The sequence below is a fragment of the Aethalodelphis obliquidens genome, unplaced genomic scaffold (genome assembly GCF_003676395.1).
Source record: "Aethalodelphis obliquidens isolate GAN/ISIS:26980383/991018 unplaced genomic scaffold, ASM367639v1 scaffold59, whole genome shotgun sequence".
NCBI lineage: Eukaryota > Metazoa > Chordata > Mammalia > Artiodactyla > Delphinidae > Aethalodelphis > Aethalodelphis obliquidens.
The window spans coordinates 5,265,092-5,278,867 of NW_020838003.1; the positions used below are offsets into that span (position 1 = coordinate 5,265,092).

Consider the following 13,776-nt stretch of genomic DNA (forward strand, 5'->3'; position numbering starts at 1 on the left):
GCAATTTGTTGGCAATTTGTTGATTTTCTATTGAAAAATGTGCTAAATTGTGGGCCAGTTACTATTCTGGCTTCTCTTCTCTGTCTCCCCCAGCCCTGTCTTCAAAATCAGTTTCAAGAATCTATGTGAGAGCTGTGGCCCAGCCCCTGCAAGTAGGATTAAAGCCTTCCAGTGGGCCTGGGCTGGAAGGACCTGGTTTGACCGGGTGTGTGGTGTGCAAGGGGGAGTGTTGGCTGGTTGGCTGACCCTTGTGTTACTAGCACAATTATGGTGCTAGTTGGAATTCCTCACAAGCCACCTCCTTGCTGTGCTGTTGGATTTGTAAAGCAGCTGCTATTCTGACTCTCCTGGGTGGGTGATAATTCCTATGATTCTTAGGTTTTTATTCTTGTTCCATTCTTAACCAGGTTGAAAATCAGTTTTTCAAGTTATTTACAATAATGCATATTTATGTTAAAAAATTATAAAATGTCCCCCCTCCTCTCCTGCCCTCATTTCCATTCCACAGAGAAAACACTGTGGAATCCTAGGAACTTTCTAAACTTTTCTGTACTTGGAAATTATTTTCGGAGGCTGAAAACAACACTAATTATCTCACCTTTTTGTAGAAGTCCCACGTGTGTCTCACCAGGTTAAAATCGAGGCATCCGCAAGGCTATGCTCCTTTCTGGAACCTCAAGGGGAGAAGACATTTCCTTGTGTTTTCCATCTGCTGGAGGCTGCCCACATTCCTTGACTCTTGGACCCTTTCCTCTATTCTCAAAGCCAGCAATGTTGTATCTCTCTCTGACTGTTCTTGAGTTAGGAAATTTTCCACAGAGAATTGCAGAAATCTAGTTTAAACTCAGTTAAGGCTCTTCCTCAACCTCCAGACACACTAAAAAGGTAATACATTGAATTGTGTAATTAAGAACAGCTGGCTCTAGGGATGCAGAGTGTTTGCAGGGCTCTGTTTCTGGTTTTCGAGCCTGTTTGCTGCTGCGTGGCTTCATGGTCGGGCTTCTTCTTCAAGGAGGTGGTACAGCCTCCAGCAGTGTTGCCAGCTGAGCAACCCCAGAGGAGAGGGAGGCAATTCCTGACAAGGCCTTCTCAACAGTCATAGGATCTCTGATCAACCAGGCTGGGGTCATCTGCCCGCCCAGGGTGGGAGATGGGGATCAATCACCCCGAAACATACAAAGGTCCCATAGGAGAGAAGACATGGGCAGAAAGGAGAAAGGCCATGGGAGAGACACACACTGGACAGATATAAACAGGTCTCTCATGACTACATAAGTACTTTTTTGTTTTGGTGTAACGTAAATGAGATCATGCCCTTCTATTCTTTTGCATTGTCTCCTTTCACTCTACAGTACGTCCTGCCTATCCTTCCATGCCCGTATATCTAGCAGGTTCTTTTCCATAGCACTTTGGAGCTCTTCCGTTGGAGCCAACATTAGCCCTTTGGGAGATAGGGGTGTCAGCCTTAAGGTAAACGTACATATCCTCAGAGGGTAGGACACATCAGATCAGCTGTATACAGATGTTTACAGCAAAACATCTGTATAAGGAAACAACTTTCGCTGTCAATTAATGCTCTGTTTTTTTTTTTTAAAGAAGATGTTGGGGGTAGGAGTTTATTAATTAGTTTATTTTTGCTGTGTTGGGTCTTCGTTTCCGTGTGAGGGCTTTCTCTAGTTGTGGCAAGCGGGGGCCACTCTTCATCGCGGTGCGAGGGCCTCTCACTGTCGCGGCCTCTCCCATTGCGGAGCACAGGCTTCAGACGTGCAGGCTCAGTAGTTGTGGCTCATGGGGCTAGTTGCTGCGTGGCATGTGGGATCCTCCCAGACCAGGGCTCGAACCCGTGTCCCCTGCATTAGCAGCAGGCAGAGTCTCAACCACTGCGCCACCAGGGAAGCCCTGCTCTATCTATTTTTAAAGTAAGAGTCTATGAAAAGCATTCTAGTTGGTCAAAATATTTTGACAGCCACTTAGAGGAGTTGGTGTCGTATTTAACTCAAGAGTATCCATGGTGCTTGTCATCCTACTGTGCACTTCTGTTTTTTATGCGCATGCCTGGTGTTTATAGCATCATTATTTCCATGTGAAAAGTATGGAAGGGAATTGAGGATTTATTTTAAAAAAGAGTTATGATCCCAGTAAGGAAGCTGATGATGTTTTTCAAAAAGGCCTTAGAATTGTAATTTTGTTTTGTGGCAAGATCCTACAGTTTGCAAACAGAGAGGAAACAAACCGGGACAGAAATGAACCCTGGCGTGCACCTAGTTTAGTTTTAGAGGCCCTGAATTAAATGCTTTTAGAACCTATCTCTCTCGAGTCCTGGATAGAAATGTAATAAAGAGTGGGAGCGTAGTGTTCACTTAACTGGGAAGAGAATTCTTGATGCTGAATCGGGTACCAGACACCCAAGATCATAGTTCCCCTACTCTCCATCTTGCCTACAACACAGCCGTTCACCCACAAAATTGCACTTTGTTTTAAATAAAGCCTTTCTTTCTTACCCACGCTGTATTTCTCCAAAGAATCTAAATTAGTATTCAGCCTTTCTTCACAATTTTAAATTTATACATCTTTGTCATTCACTTTCCAAAATGACACCAGCTCTGTGAGAAACTCCAGCATTGATCCAGCTGAATGTGGTTCTTTGTGCACCTACACAGATGGATAAAATACTGTGACATCCCTGCTTTTGAAGAGGAACCAGTTCAACAGCAGGGTCAAAGTAAATGAATAACATTTTTTTTTTTGCGGTACGCGGGCCTCTCGCTGCTGTGGCCTCTCCCGTTGCGGAGCACAGGCTCCAGACACGCAGGCTCAGCGGCCATGGCTCCCGGGCCCAGCCGCTCCGCGGCATGTGGGATCTTCCCGGACCGGGGCACGAACCCGTGTCCCCTGCATCAGCAGGCGGACTCTCAACTGCTGCGCCACCAGGGAAGCCCTAATAGCATATTTTGAAAATAGAATTAAAAAAAAAATAATTCCACTGTATTGTTGTGAGGGGAAGGCAGAAGAGGAATAGAAAACAGACAAGTTCAAGATCATTTTAGCCGAGGCTATAGTGTCAGCATAAGCTGTAGAATTTTACAATCAGATCTTAAACATTTTTATTCCATCTTGCTTTTCCAGGAAAGGCTCTGAGGTGGTTTACAGGGTGAAATGAATAAAAGATAAAATTAACCACAGAAAATAAAGTGAAGCCAAGGTTAGAGTCAGAACTCAAAGCCATCAGACCTGCCTATAGCAGTTGATTCTCTCAGGAACGCATGTGCCTCTCCGCCAGTGGTCAGAGCATGGAGGGACCCATTCATTCAACAGATATTTGTTAAAGACATATTATGTGCCAAAGACAAGTTAAAAGTTTAATGATGACAGACTTACAGTAGCTATAAAGTAAAAACAAAATAGTTGCTCCAGATGAAACACAGTTCACCGGGAAAAATCTCTCCCATGGATTTTCAGAAAAAAACATACGGTGGCCGTCCCTCCATTTAAGCCTGGGTTCCTGAGCATCCCCCACTCAGTGCCACTGAGCCAGGCAACGCCGAGGGTCACGTGCTGGTCTTCCAAGGGGACTTGAAAGACCAGCATGCTTTGGCTAATACCACCAGCTAATACCGCGGCTGGTGGTATTAGCTAAAGCATGTCCCACCAGAGGCGATTCTATGAGGAGTTAAAACAACACAACGTAGCTCTCTGATTATCTGGCTTCATCCAAGAATAAAATCCAGAATGTTTAGAGGAGGCAGTCAGACCTTCATGCACAGCTATTTGAGTAATTATGATAATAATTATCCAAGGAGCCAGTCTTGGCAGTCAGAGTCAAAATGCTGAATCATAGATCAACTATTTACTCAGTTTACAATTAATTACCTTCTAATTCATAATACATTCCTCTGTGTGTTGTTTTGTTTTTGTTTTGTTTTTTTCTTTTTTAATAACGTCCAGCTTAGAGCTTGCGGTTTAAACAGAATGGAAGGGGCAAGCCTGCTTCCCACGGTGCGATGGGTGTTACGCTCACCAGCACTGGCAGACACGGGAGAAACAGAAGCCCCAGATAGCGCTTCAGGAGTAAATCTCTAATTATTCTAACAACTGTTCAGGCAGATGAATTTATAACAGAATAAGCAACAAACTCTGAAAAATCTACCGAAGTGGCAAATGTCAATATAAATGATCACCATGATCGTTTTTCTTTTCAGTTAACTGAAAAGAAATGCCTGAAACTGAATGCCTGCTCTGTGCCAGGGATTCTGAAATGCTTCAGAGTTGCTGCCAGTCATTAATTGTCTCAAAATATTGTAGTTGTTGGGTTTAAATTGGAACCTATGCCAGGTAGGCTTTTGGTTACTCAAGTCAAAAGAAGCCTTTGTGCTCTTGTGTGTCCTCAAAAATATAGAAAATGCCTTCTTTTCTGATTGACCTCAACAACAAACGCATTGAAAAGCTCTCCTAGTTCTAGAATTCCTTTTATTCCAAAAGCTGTCCTTTCTTAGTGAACTGCTTGTGGTGAATTGCACTGCTGCTAGAGTAGCTGTGTCTAATTAGGGCTCTTCAAAGCACAGAGCATAGGAATGGAAAGCAAAGCACTCTGAAATTTAGAGGAACAGTGGTTTTTCCAACCCATGGATTAACCCTGTGCTGTAAGTAGGCCCTGGAATGCTAATTGTTCGTAATGTCCACCTTAATGCAAATAATAATCAAAATTACCTTGCCTTTGAAAACAAAACAGAACATGGTGTTCTTGATACACATATGCTTAACTAATTCTCAACTTAGTAAAATGTGGTGGTAATTTCAGTCCTGTCCAGGTAACCTAGAATCCTTGCCATGTAAATGGAAGTCTTTACTGCTGTTTTTACGGGAAGAGATGAAAGTTAAGTGGGTCACTTTCCACTGATAGAACCGTTACCTTATAGGGGAAATTTTATAAATAGTTCTGCTGTTGTGCCTTTTTCCCTGTTCTGAAAATAGGTAAATTCTGAAAAGAAGTTTGCTCTATTGAGAAAGTACTCAATGATTGGAGTACCTTCAGTGTAGAATTGCCTTGCAGATTCTGTGTATCTTACAAGTGAGAACCCTGTTTTGTTTCTGTATCCATTACTTTGTAACTTTGTTTTGTTCCAAGTTATTTTGTTAAGTCCCCAATGGTCGATATCAGCTTGGTGAGCATTAGGGAACAGAGACTACTTTAGGTTACTTTTATTGATGGGTCTTTTTTTATAAGAATATGAAGGAAAGTAAGGAAGACAGGAGACAGTCTCAAGTGCTACACAGCTAGACTTCATGGAGACCTGGAATGACATTCAGGATATTACAGAAGTTGAAGAAGTGTCAGTTGCTGTTTTTCTTCACCGTTTTATCCCCAGCACCTATGCTTGTCACATAGTAAATACTCAAGTATTATTAATGAATCAATTTCAGGTACTAGTGTCTACCGTATCTATCTGCTCTCTTTCTCCTGTATGTCCAGCTAATGGTCCGTCAGCAACATGTCTTCTATTTATTGGCAGCCTTTGCTGCCTCATGGCATCTGATTTTTCGCTTCTCTCAGCATATCTTTTCTTTTTCATGCCATCGTGCTGTGTGCAGGTTCAAACTCCCAAAGAGAGAAGTTTGATTGGATAGACAAGTCACTGTCCAGTATAGAGCATTCTCACAGCACTGGCGTCCATGGGTGCCTTTGGACAGGGGGCTAGCCCTGGGCCAGTTATCTGTGGTCATTAGCAAGGTCCATGTTGTAAACTATGGTCTTGCTTGTGAGGGGAATGTGGTGATGGCAGACATTTAAAATATCATTCCCATAATAGTAAATCAGAGTCTGGCTAAGTATTCAGTCATGTTCCAGGTCAGATTCTAAGCTATGGGAGATCAGGCCAGTTCGTTGTTGTATTCCCAGAACTTGGTACTAAGCTGGAAAGGAGACTGGCTGAAAGAAGACTGATGAAGGAGGAAATTCTTTGATCTTAGATGTATCGGGTCCAACGGGTAAGGCTAAAGAGTTAGGCAAATGTCCTTGAACAACTTTTATCCTACAAGTGAATCCCGGTAGTCAGGGGCAAACCACATAAGGCTTCTAATTAGAGAAAGCTCAATTACAGGAAGATTCCATTCTACTTCATGTTTGTACTGTGTTGGAAAGCAATGAGTAATACAGAACTTCTAACTAGCAGAGGTATTTTGTCAGTGGGAAAGTTGCCCTAAGGCTATAAATCTCAGCGCTGGTTTTCCCCCCATGGAATTGTCACCATCCTAAAAGTCATTATGGCAATTTTTCAGAAGAGAGGTACTGTTCTAGGACCATCATGGGGTTGGGATTTGTTGAAAGGGCCGCAGTATATTGGTATGTTTAAATTGAGCTGAAAATCTAATTGGGAAATTTTCCAGAGTTTTTTCTTTAAAGGCATTCCTATAGATAATGTTTCTCGATATCTACCATCACACACTCGACCACCACCCCTGACAAGGGTGGGTTCTTTCTCACTGCCAACTAGTTTTGACTCAAGAATTAGTATATAGAGAGAAAATTTTTCTTGGTCTTATTTTGAAGACCAAGCTAAAGTTCTCCATGGCTCCACATTTGGGTCTTACCATTTGATTGGTGTAGTGGTGCTAGGTACCTGCCACTCTCCTTTGCATATATTAGGGCCTCAGTAAGACTTAGCTGACTTGAATTATCAATGTGAATTAATAAGGCCATTGTTGCAGGTTATTTAACATCATTCAGTTTCATTGTCACAAACATCCGCTTGAAACTGGGAAATCTAACAAGTGCTTGCCATCTGCTGAATAGGGAGAGAAAATGGAGATAATGGAGGATTCTCACAGATTCATAACCATACCTAAAAAATATTAGGCAGTCAGTTTTCTCTGTAACAGTAAAGTCAGGATGCTGTGTTGGTTGAGTGTAGGTGTTAGAACCACACAAACTTGGGTTAGAAGCCTGGCTCTGCCACTTAACAGTATGACTTTAGACAAGTTACTTAGACCTTATCTAAGCCTTAATGCCCCATCTGTAAAAGGAGGGAGGAAAGAGCAGTACTTATTCCATGGGGTTTAAATGAGATAGTGCATTGGAAGCTCTTACCACAGGGCCTGGTACAAGGTAAGCGCTCAGCGGCTGTAGCTGGGTTTGTTATGATTGCTATTGTTTGTCAAGTGTGTTGTTTTGAAAAATGTAATGCTTTTCCACAACGGTAGATGGTATCAAGTAATTCAATACAAATGAATCAGCCTTTTGAATTTTCTTTGTAACAGAAACTCAGCAATATAGAATTTTTTTTAAAGCAAAAATGTTACATGCCAACATTTAGGGAAGGAGGAACTACGGTTTATGTCTTTGAAATGACCACAGACTGACCACAGGCAAGCTTATAGGTTCTAATTCTCTATGCAGAGGTAAAGAAAAGCATCTTGATCTGTAAGTTCAAGATCTTTTCTACTGAACGGTTTTGGAAATTCATTAAAGCGTTTCTCGGGAAGTATTCCATAGATCACACATGGAAAGAACTATCTTTTTGTGGTGGGATTTTTGGTGATACTGACTTTTCAAAAAATTTTACTGTCATGATGATGAAAAGCTCCTGATGATGTGAACTGGTGCCTCAGAGGCACTGACACATTCTTTGATTTCTCCCTTGTGGTCATGCAGGCGAGACGGGCATTGGCAAATCCACGTTAATGGACACTTTATTCAACACCAAATTTGAAAGTGACCCAGCTACTCACAATGAACCAGGTGTCCGGTTAAAAGCCAGAAGTTATGAGCTTCAGGAAAGCAATGTACGGCTGAAGTTAACCATCGTTGACACTGTGGGATTTGGAGACCAGATAAATAAGGATGACAGGTACATCTTGGGATTTTGTGGGGATGTAAATGCGTGAGAAGGTAACAGGATCCATCCCGGATAAATGCAAAGACTAAATGTTCGCTAGTTATGGGGCTTGGTCTCCTGTCACCTAAAAGATAAGACATTCTTGTCCTCTGAGAAATTTTCTTAGAATGTTCTTGAGGTCAGAATCAGCTAGTGTAATTGATTCCAGCTAGGGTAAGGAGAAAAGGGATTTGTTAGAAGGCATAAGCTACCTTATGGCATTTTTCCAGGAGAGTCATGGAACCAGGCTTGGGCGCTTTCCCACCTGGAACAGCAGTCTAGAGAAACACGTGCAGTTAGTGGAACCCCTGCCGCAAACGACCTTATATAGTTTGGTACCTGTGACAGTGGGGAGAGGTCTCTAGAACCTTTACCCAGTCTGTCTCAGAGAGCCAAATGCCTTTACCATCGCTTGCAAGAAGAACCCCTTTCCCTGTGTGGGCCTCTGCCTTGTGTGGCTCCCCTCCTGCTTCCAGGTCTTGTATGGCTGCATCTGCTTGGTAGAAAGTAGACCAGATCCAGAACACTAGCTGCAAGAGAGTCTGGGAAGTGTGGTGTCTCGTTTTTGTTGTTGTTGCTGTTTTAACTCTGCCAGAAATAAAAAGGGGGGGGGCATTAAAAAGTAAAAGGAGTTTGGAATGAGCGTCTGCCACACTCTCCTAGTCTCTGAGGCAGATTGGGATATTTGACTGAATCCCCAGATTCCTACAGATCTGAATGAAAACTTGGAGTCACCGTGATTTTCCCAAGAAGCCAAAGCCCAGGATTTAGTAGACCTGGGTTGTGATCTGGATTCTGCCCATGAGCAGCTATGGGACCTTGGCAATTTATCTCACTGTGAGGGAAATGACCTGGATACTCTCAGGCCTCTTCCAGTGGGATCTTCTTAGGTGGGGTCTAAGGAAGGGCACTGGGAAAGGCTAAGCCTGGAGGAGGGGTGTGATAATAATACACAGCTGATACAGTGTTATCAGCTCCTAAAACCCCAAAGTGAAGAAAGCATGTTTGTGAAAGATCGGTTGGAAGAATTGTCGCTGACTTCCAGCCAGCGCAGGATCTTAATATCGATGCTAGTGCCGTGGCCTGAGCACTGTGTGTCCTTTGTGCATTGTCTGGGTCTTCCTGTGGGCTGCTCGTACTTGGGTGGCCCGCTGGGCGCAGAATGGCCACATTGAGTCTGAATATTGAGTGTGGTTTCAGTGGAGCCTAGTGAGGAATTCAGATCGCTCTCTATCCAGCAAGGGTTTGTTAAGCTAATTTGATAATATATATAACAAACTTCTTTGTCAGTGTAGAAGAAGGACATGTTTAAGCTGCTTAAGAAATAAAATGTCTTTTCAGAATTTTGGTCCTGTAGTTTGTATGTCGACAGAAGCTGTTAGCTATGTCAGTCTCACGTATTCATTCACTAAAACTGGTTTACATAGACTTGATGATCTAGTTATAAAAGAATATAGTGAGGTTTTACTTTTTTTCTTTTTTTTTTTTTGAGGTGAAGCAAACAGTCATTTTGTTGACTCGAGTTCTTTCATTTACATCTTATCTCAGGCTATTTTGCTTTAGTAGTTTAGCACCCATCAGTTAGTAGAGAAGGCTGTCCGCATCCACAGGTTTTACTTTTATAAAACACACATAGTCATTTCATAAAGCCAAGCAAGTTTGACCCTTTTCTCTGAGTTGCTGTGTGCCCTTATTTGAGGGAAGCTGTTAAGCCTTAAACCTTCTTGGTGTTAATCTCAAGATCACCCATCCTATTCACTAATCTTGACTTTAAATGCCTTATGATTGTTTTATTTTACTTTTTTTTAACTTTTTTTTTTTTAATTTTTATTTTGTATTTTTAAATTTATTTTTGGCTGCTTTGAGTCTTTGTTGCTGCACGTGGGCTTTCTCTAGTTGCGGTGAGCGGGGGCTACTGTTCGTTGCGGTGCGCGGGCTTCTCATTGCGGTGGCTTCTCTTGTTGCGGAGCATGGGCTGTAGGTGCGCAGGCTTCAGTAGTTGTGGCACATGGGCTCAGTAGTTCTGGCTCATGAGCTCTAGGGTGCAGGCTCAGTAGTTACGGCGCATGGGCTTAGTTGCTCTGCGGCATGTGGGATCTTCCCGGACCAGGGCTCAAACCCATGTCCCCTGCATTGGCAGGCGGATTCTTTTTTTTCAACATCTTTATTGGAGTATAATTGCTTTACAATGGTGTGTTAGTTTCTGCTTTATAACAAAGTGAATCAGCTGTACATATACATATATCCCCATATCTCTTCCCTCCCACGTCTCCCCCCTGCCCTCCCCATCCCACCCCTCAAGGTGGTCACAGAGCACCGAGCTGATCTCCCTGTGCTATGTGGCTGCTTCCCACTAGCTATCTACCCTACACTTGGCAGTGTACTCATGTCCATACCACTCTCTCACTTTGGCCCAGCTTACCCTTCCCCCTCTCCTTGTCCTCAAGTCCATTCTCTGCGTCTGCCCCTTTATTCTTGTCCTGCCCCTAGGTTCTTCAGAACCATTTTTTTTTTTTTTTTTTAGATTCCATATATATGTGTTCGCATACGGTATTTGTTTTTCTCTTTCTGACTTACTTCACTCTGTATGAGAGACTCTAGGTCCATCCACCTCACTACAAATTTCGTTTCTTTTTATGGCTGGGTAATATTCCATTGTATATCTGTGGCAGGCGGATTCTTAACCACTGTGCCACCAGGGAAGTCCGTTATGATTGTTTTAAATACTTAAGTTCATTCTCAAAAAACGTTTGAGAAAGTTAAAATTAAACTGTCCCAGGCCCAAAGATAATTCCAGAAGGAGGCTTCCAGAGACATTTTTGTGCAGTGACAGCTTAATGGGAATAAGACACCAAATCATTAAGTTACATTATGTTTGCTTAGGGCTCAGAAACTTCATGAGTACCAGGTTTTTTTGTTTTTTTGTTTGTTTGCTTCCAAACTGTGTATGTTGTATGTGTGTGTTTTGTAAAGAGGAATTTGAACCATTTTATCGAGGGCTGTGTATTGTCTAGATATATTTTAACTATCTGTGATAGAAGTATGAGCACATAGTAATGGCAGAGAAATATTTAACTCATGCTCTAGCTGAGCAAGGAGCTCTATTTTATGTATAGGGCAATTTAAATGCTCTTCAGTAAGCGTTGGCCTGTAATACAGGAGCAGTTGTTAGACATAGTAAGAAAGATTTCATTTTGCATCTGTCAAAATGGACTATCTGTACATTGTGTTGGAGTGGAGGAAAGCTAAGCACAGCTGAGCAGTTGCTCTTCATTTATGACCTCAATGCTAGGGAATGTTGGAGAGGTTCTTGCCGGAAGGCTGTCTGCAATGCCCACTGAAACAGATGAAGAGAAAACCCTGATGACAGGCAAAAGTGCACGCTGGTCCTCGTGTGGTCACGGAGCCCCCGCCCGAGCAAGGCGGGTCTCCATCTCTGACCTGCGCAGGTCTCTCCCTGGGGTTGGGGAGTGCCATGCTTGTGCACTCCCTGATGGGCAGACATCAGCTGCACCTTCTCAGGGTGTATTCCTGCAGGAATGAGAACCGTCTTCCTGCATTTTGCTGCTCAGTTTCCATGAGCTGTTCTAGCTCTGAGTCATCGCCTCAGCACTGCCATTGCATTTTTACTTCTCCCCTAAATGGGGACGTTCCCTCAGTCTGGTGGGTTTTTCACTCACCAGCCCTGAACAGCAGGTGGCCAGTGCAACTCCGATCCACACGTTTGCAGCTGGAGGCCTCTTTAAGAAATTATCTGACTCATTTGGGTCAAATAATAGTTTCCAAGGAGACTTAGAAGAGAGGAAGTGTGATATTAACCTAACCTACATACCAAGTATTTTTTTTTCTTCTGAAATTTCTTGACAGCTGTTGCATAACCTCTTTAAGTGGCATTTAGAACTCTGTGCCCCAGAATGATTGTTGACACTGTTGACTATAAACCCAAATGTCTGTTAAAAAAAAAGTCATTTGGATAGGGTCTGCTTCCTTCAAAAAATTGGAAGTGGGATTTGCATTTTTGTATCGATATGTAAACATATGGAAGGGGATGTGCTGTTTCTCTAAACCCATGATTATTTTTACTACTTTGAGGATTAGGCAAGCTTTTCTGCCATCGATGCAAGACTTCAAGAATGTCCCAGTTTGTTTATGTAGGCTTCGGACATGTCAGCATTCCTGCATCATTATCTGCCTGGGACCAGGCTAGCTAGAAGGAGGCAGGAAGAGAGATCTGGTAAGGTTTCCTGTTCTGTTTAACAGCACGATTAACTCTTCGTGGTCCAAGGGCCTCCTTGTTTTGCTGTCTGTACTCTTCAGTAAAGAAGGAAAGAGGTCTGGAGAAGAAGGGAAACCAAATTTTGCCGTAGTGCTGGAAATAAAAGAATTTGTTGGCCTCACGTTTGGGAGGTGGGAGATAGAATGTCAATGGCATATTACAAACTATAATGGTAATCAGTCCTAAAAAAGCATGGATAATTGAAATCCACTGAGAGAAGCCTCAAACTCACCAAATCTTTATCAGAGTTATAAAATGGTAATGGAATGGACTGTTTGGTCTTCAAATTCTGTCTTAATTACACTTTCTGGTAGATGTAGTTGAAGGATAAGGAAAATTAACTTTGGTTAATAGATAGAAAGATGGTAGGTACCTGGTCACATATGAAATGGAGAGTCAGTCCCCGAACAATGGCATTGGCTGTTCTGCAGGTGGGTGGCTTGGGTGGATAGAAAACATTGCATAAAATATTTTTTCCCCATCAGTTTTAGGGTCAACCTCTGTCAATTTTTTTGTGTTTTTTAATGGCTGCAGATTTATGGGGGGAAAAAAATAAGTGGTAGATAAAAAGGAATATCCCATGCCTTAAAAAGAAATTATGTGAAAATGTAAGGACTTGATTTGATCTGCCCTATCCCCTCTCCTTCCCCCACCCTGCCCTTTCCTCTGCTTGATAAGGCTAAAATCCACAGAAGTTTGAATTGGCAGAACAGAATATAAATGGGTATCCTTGCTGTAAGAATGGAAACTAGCAAAAGGCAAAATAGGAATGAAGTTTCCTTATCTTTATGACTTTGAGTGTAGATAACTTATGGACAGGAGTAGGAGAGAGGGCGGAGAGTTTGTTCAAAGGATGTGAAGGGGAGTACAAAGCCACTAGGCTGACTCATTATGCCTCAGGAAGAAACTGTTTCATCAGCATAATTAAATCTTGAACACAAGGCATAGTGGTTATGGTAAATTGTTCTCCTGAAATACATTTATTTGTTTATAGTGATATAGAGGGTAAAATGGTTGGGATTTTGTGCTTGGTTGTGTGTAGGAGGTAGGAGAGGAGGCCTCTGGGTTGAACCCTGGGGTTCTGACACGGCCAGTGGTCTGGATGCGGGTGCAATTTGCTGACCTGAGGAATACGGGGGAGTGTGGGTCTGGGGACAAGATGAAGAGTTTGATTTTGGACATATTTAGAAGAGCAAGTGGAAATATCTGGTAAGCAGTTGGATGGATTGGTCTGAAACTTGGGTGAAAGATCTGGTTAAGTGAAACACAAGAGTAAATGTGATTTTCCAAGGAAACCACATACAGGGAGAAGAGGGAGATTGTAAAGATTGGCCCAAACTCCTTAACAGGTTATGGCAGAAGGAAGCCCGAGGTATAGAGGAAAACAAAAGATGTCTTTGGATATACCAAATCCAGGGCAGAAAGCATGCCTCACTGGGAAAGGAGAGGTGCTATGCCTCCCATAATCTTGGAGGATCAGAATCAAAACCAAATGCAAACTGTTGGTGGGAATGTAAACTGTTACAGCCACTATGGAGAACAGTATGGAGGTTCCTTAAAAAACTAAAAATAGAATTACCATATGACCCAGCAATCCCACTACTGGGCATATACCCTGAGAAAACCATA

At 42.6% G+C, this 13,776-nt stretch overlaps 1 protein-coding gene across 6 annotated transcripts in view; it reads left to right on the plus strand.

Moving 5' to 3' along the window:
* Positions 1-13,776, plus strand: part of SEPTIN11 (septin 11) — a 94,179-nt gene that overhangs the window by 44,236 nt on the left and 36,167 nt on the right. For all 6 annotated transcript variants that reach the window (XR_003428878.1, XM_027087640.1, XM_027087643.1 and 3 more), the window contains exon 3: positions 7,649-7,844. Coding sequence is in view for 5 of the 6 variants with exons in the window: in XM_027087640.1 (XP_026943441.1) it covers positions 7,649-7,844 (196 nt within the window). In the remaining variant the exon portion in view is untranslated. The remainder of the gene's footprint in view (positions 1-7,648; positions 7,845-13,776) is intronic.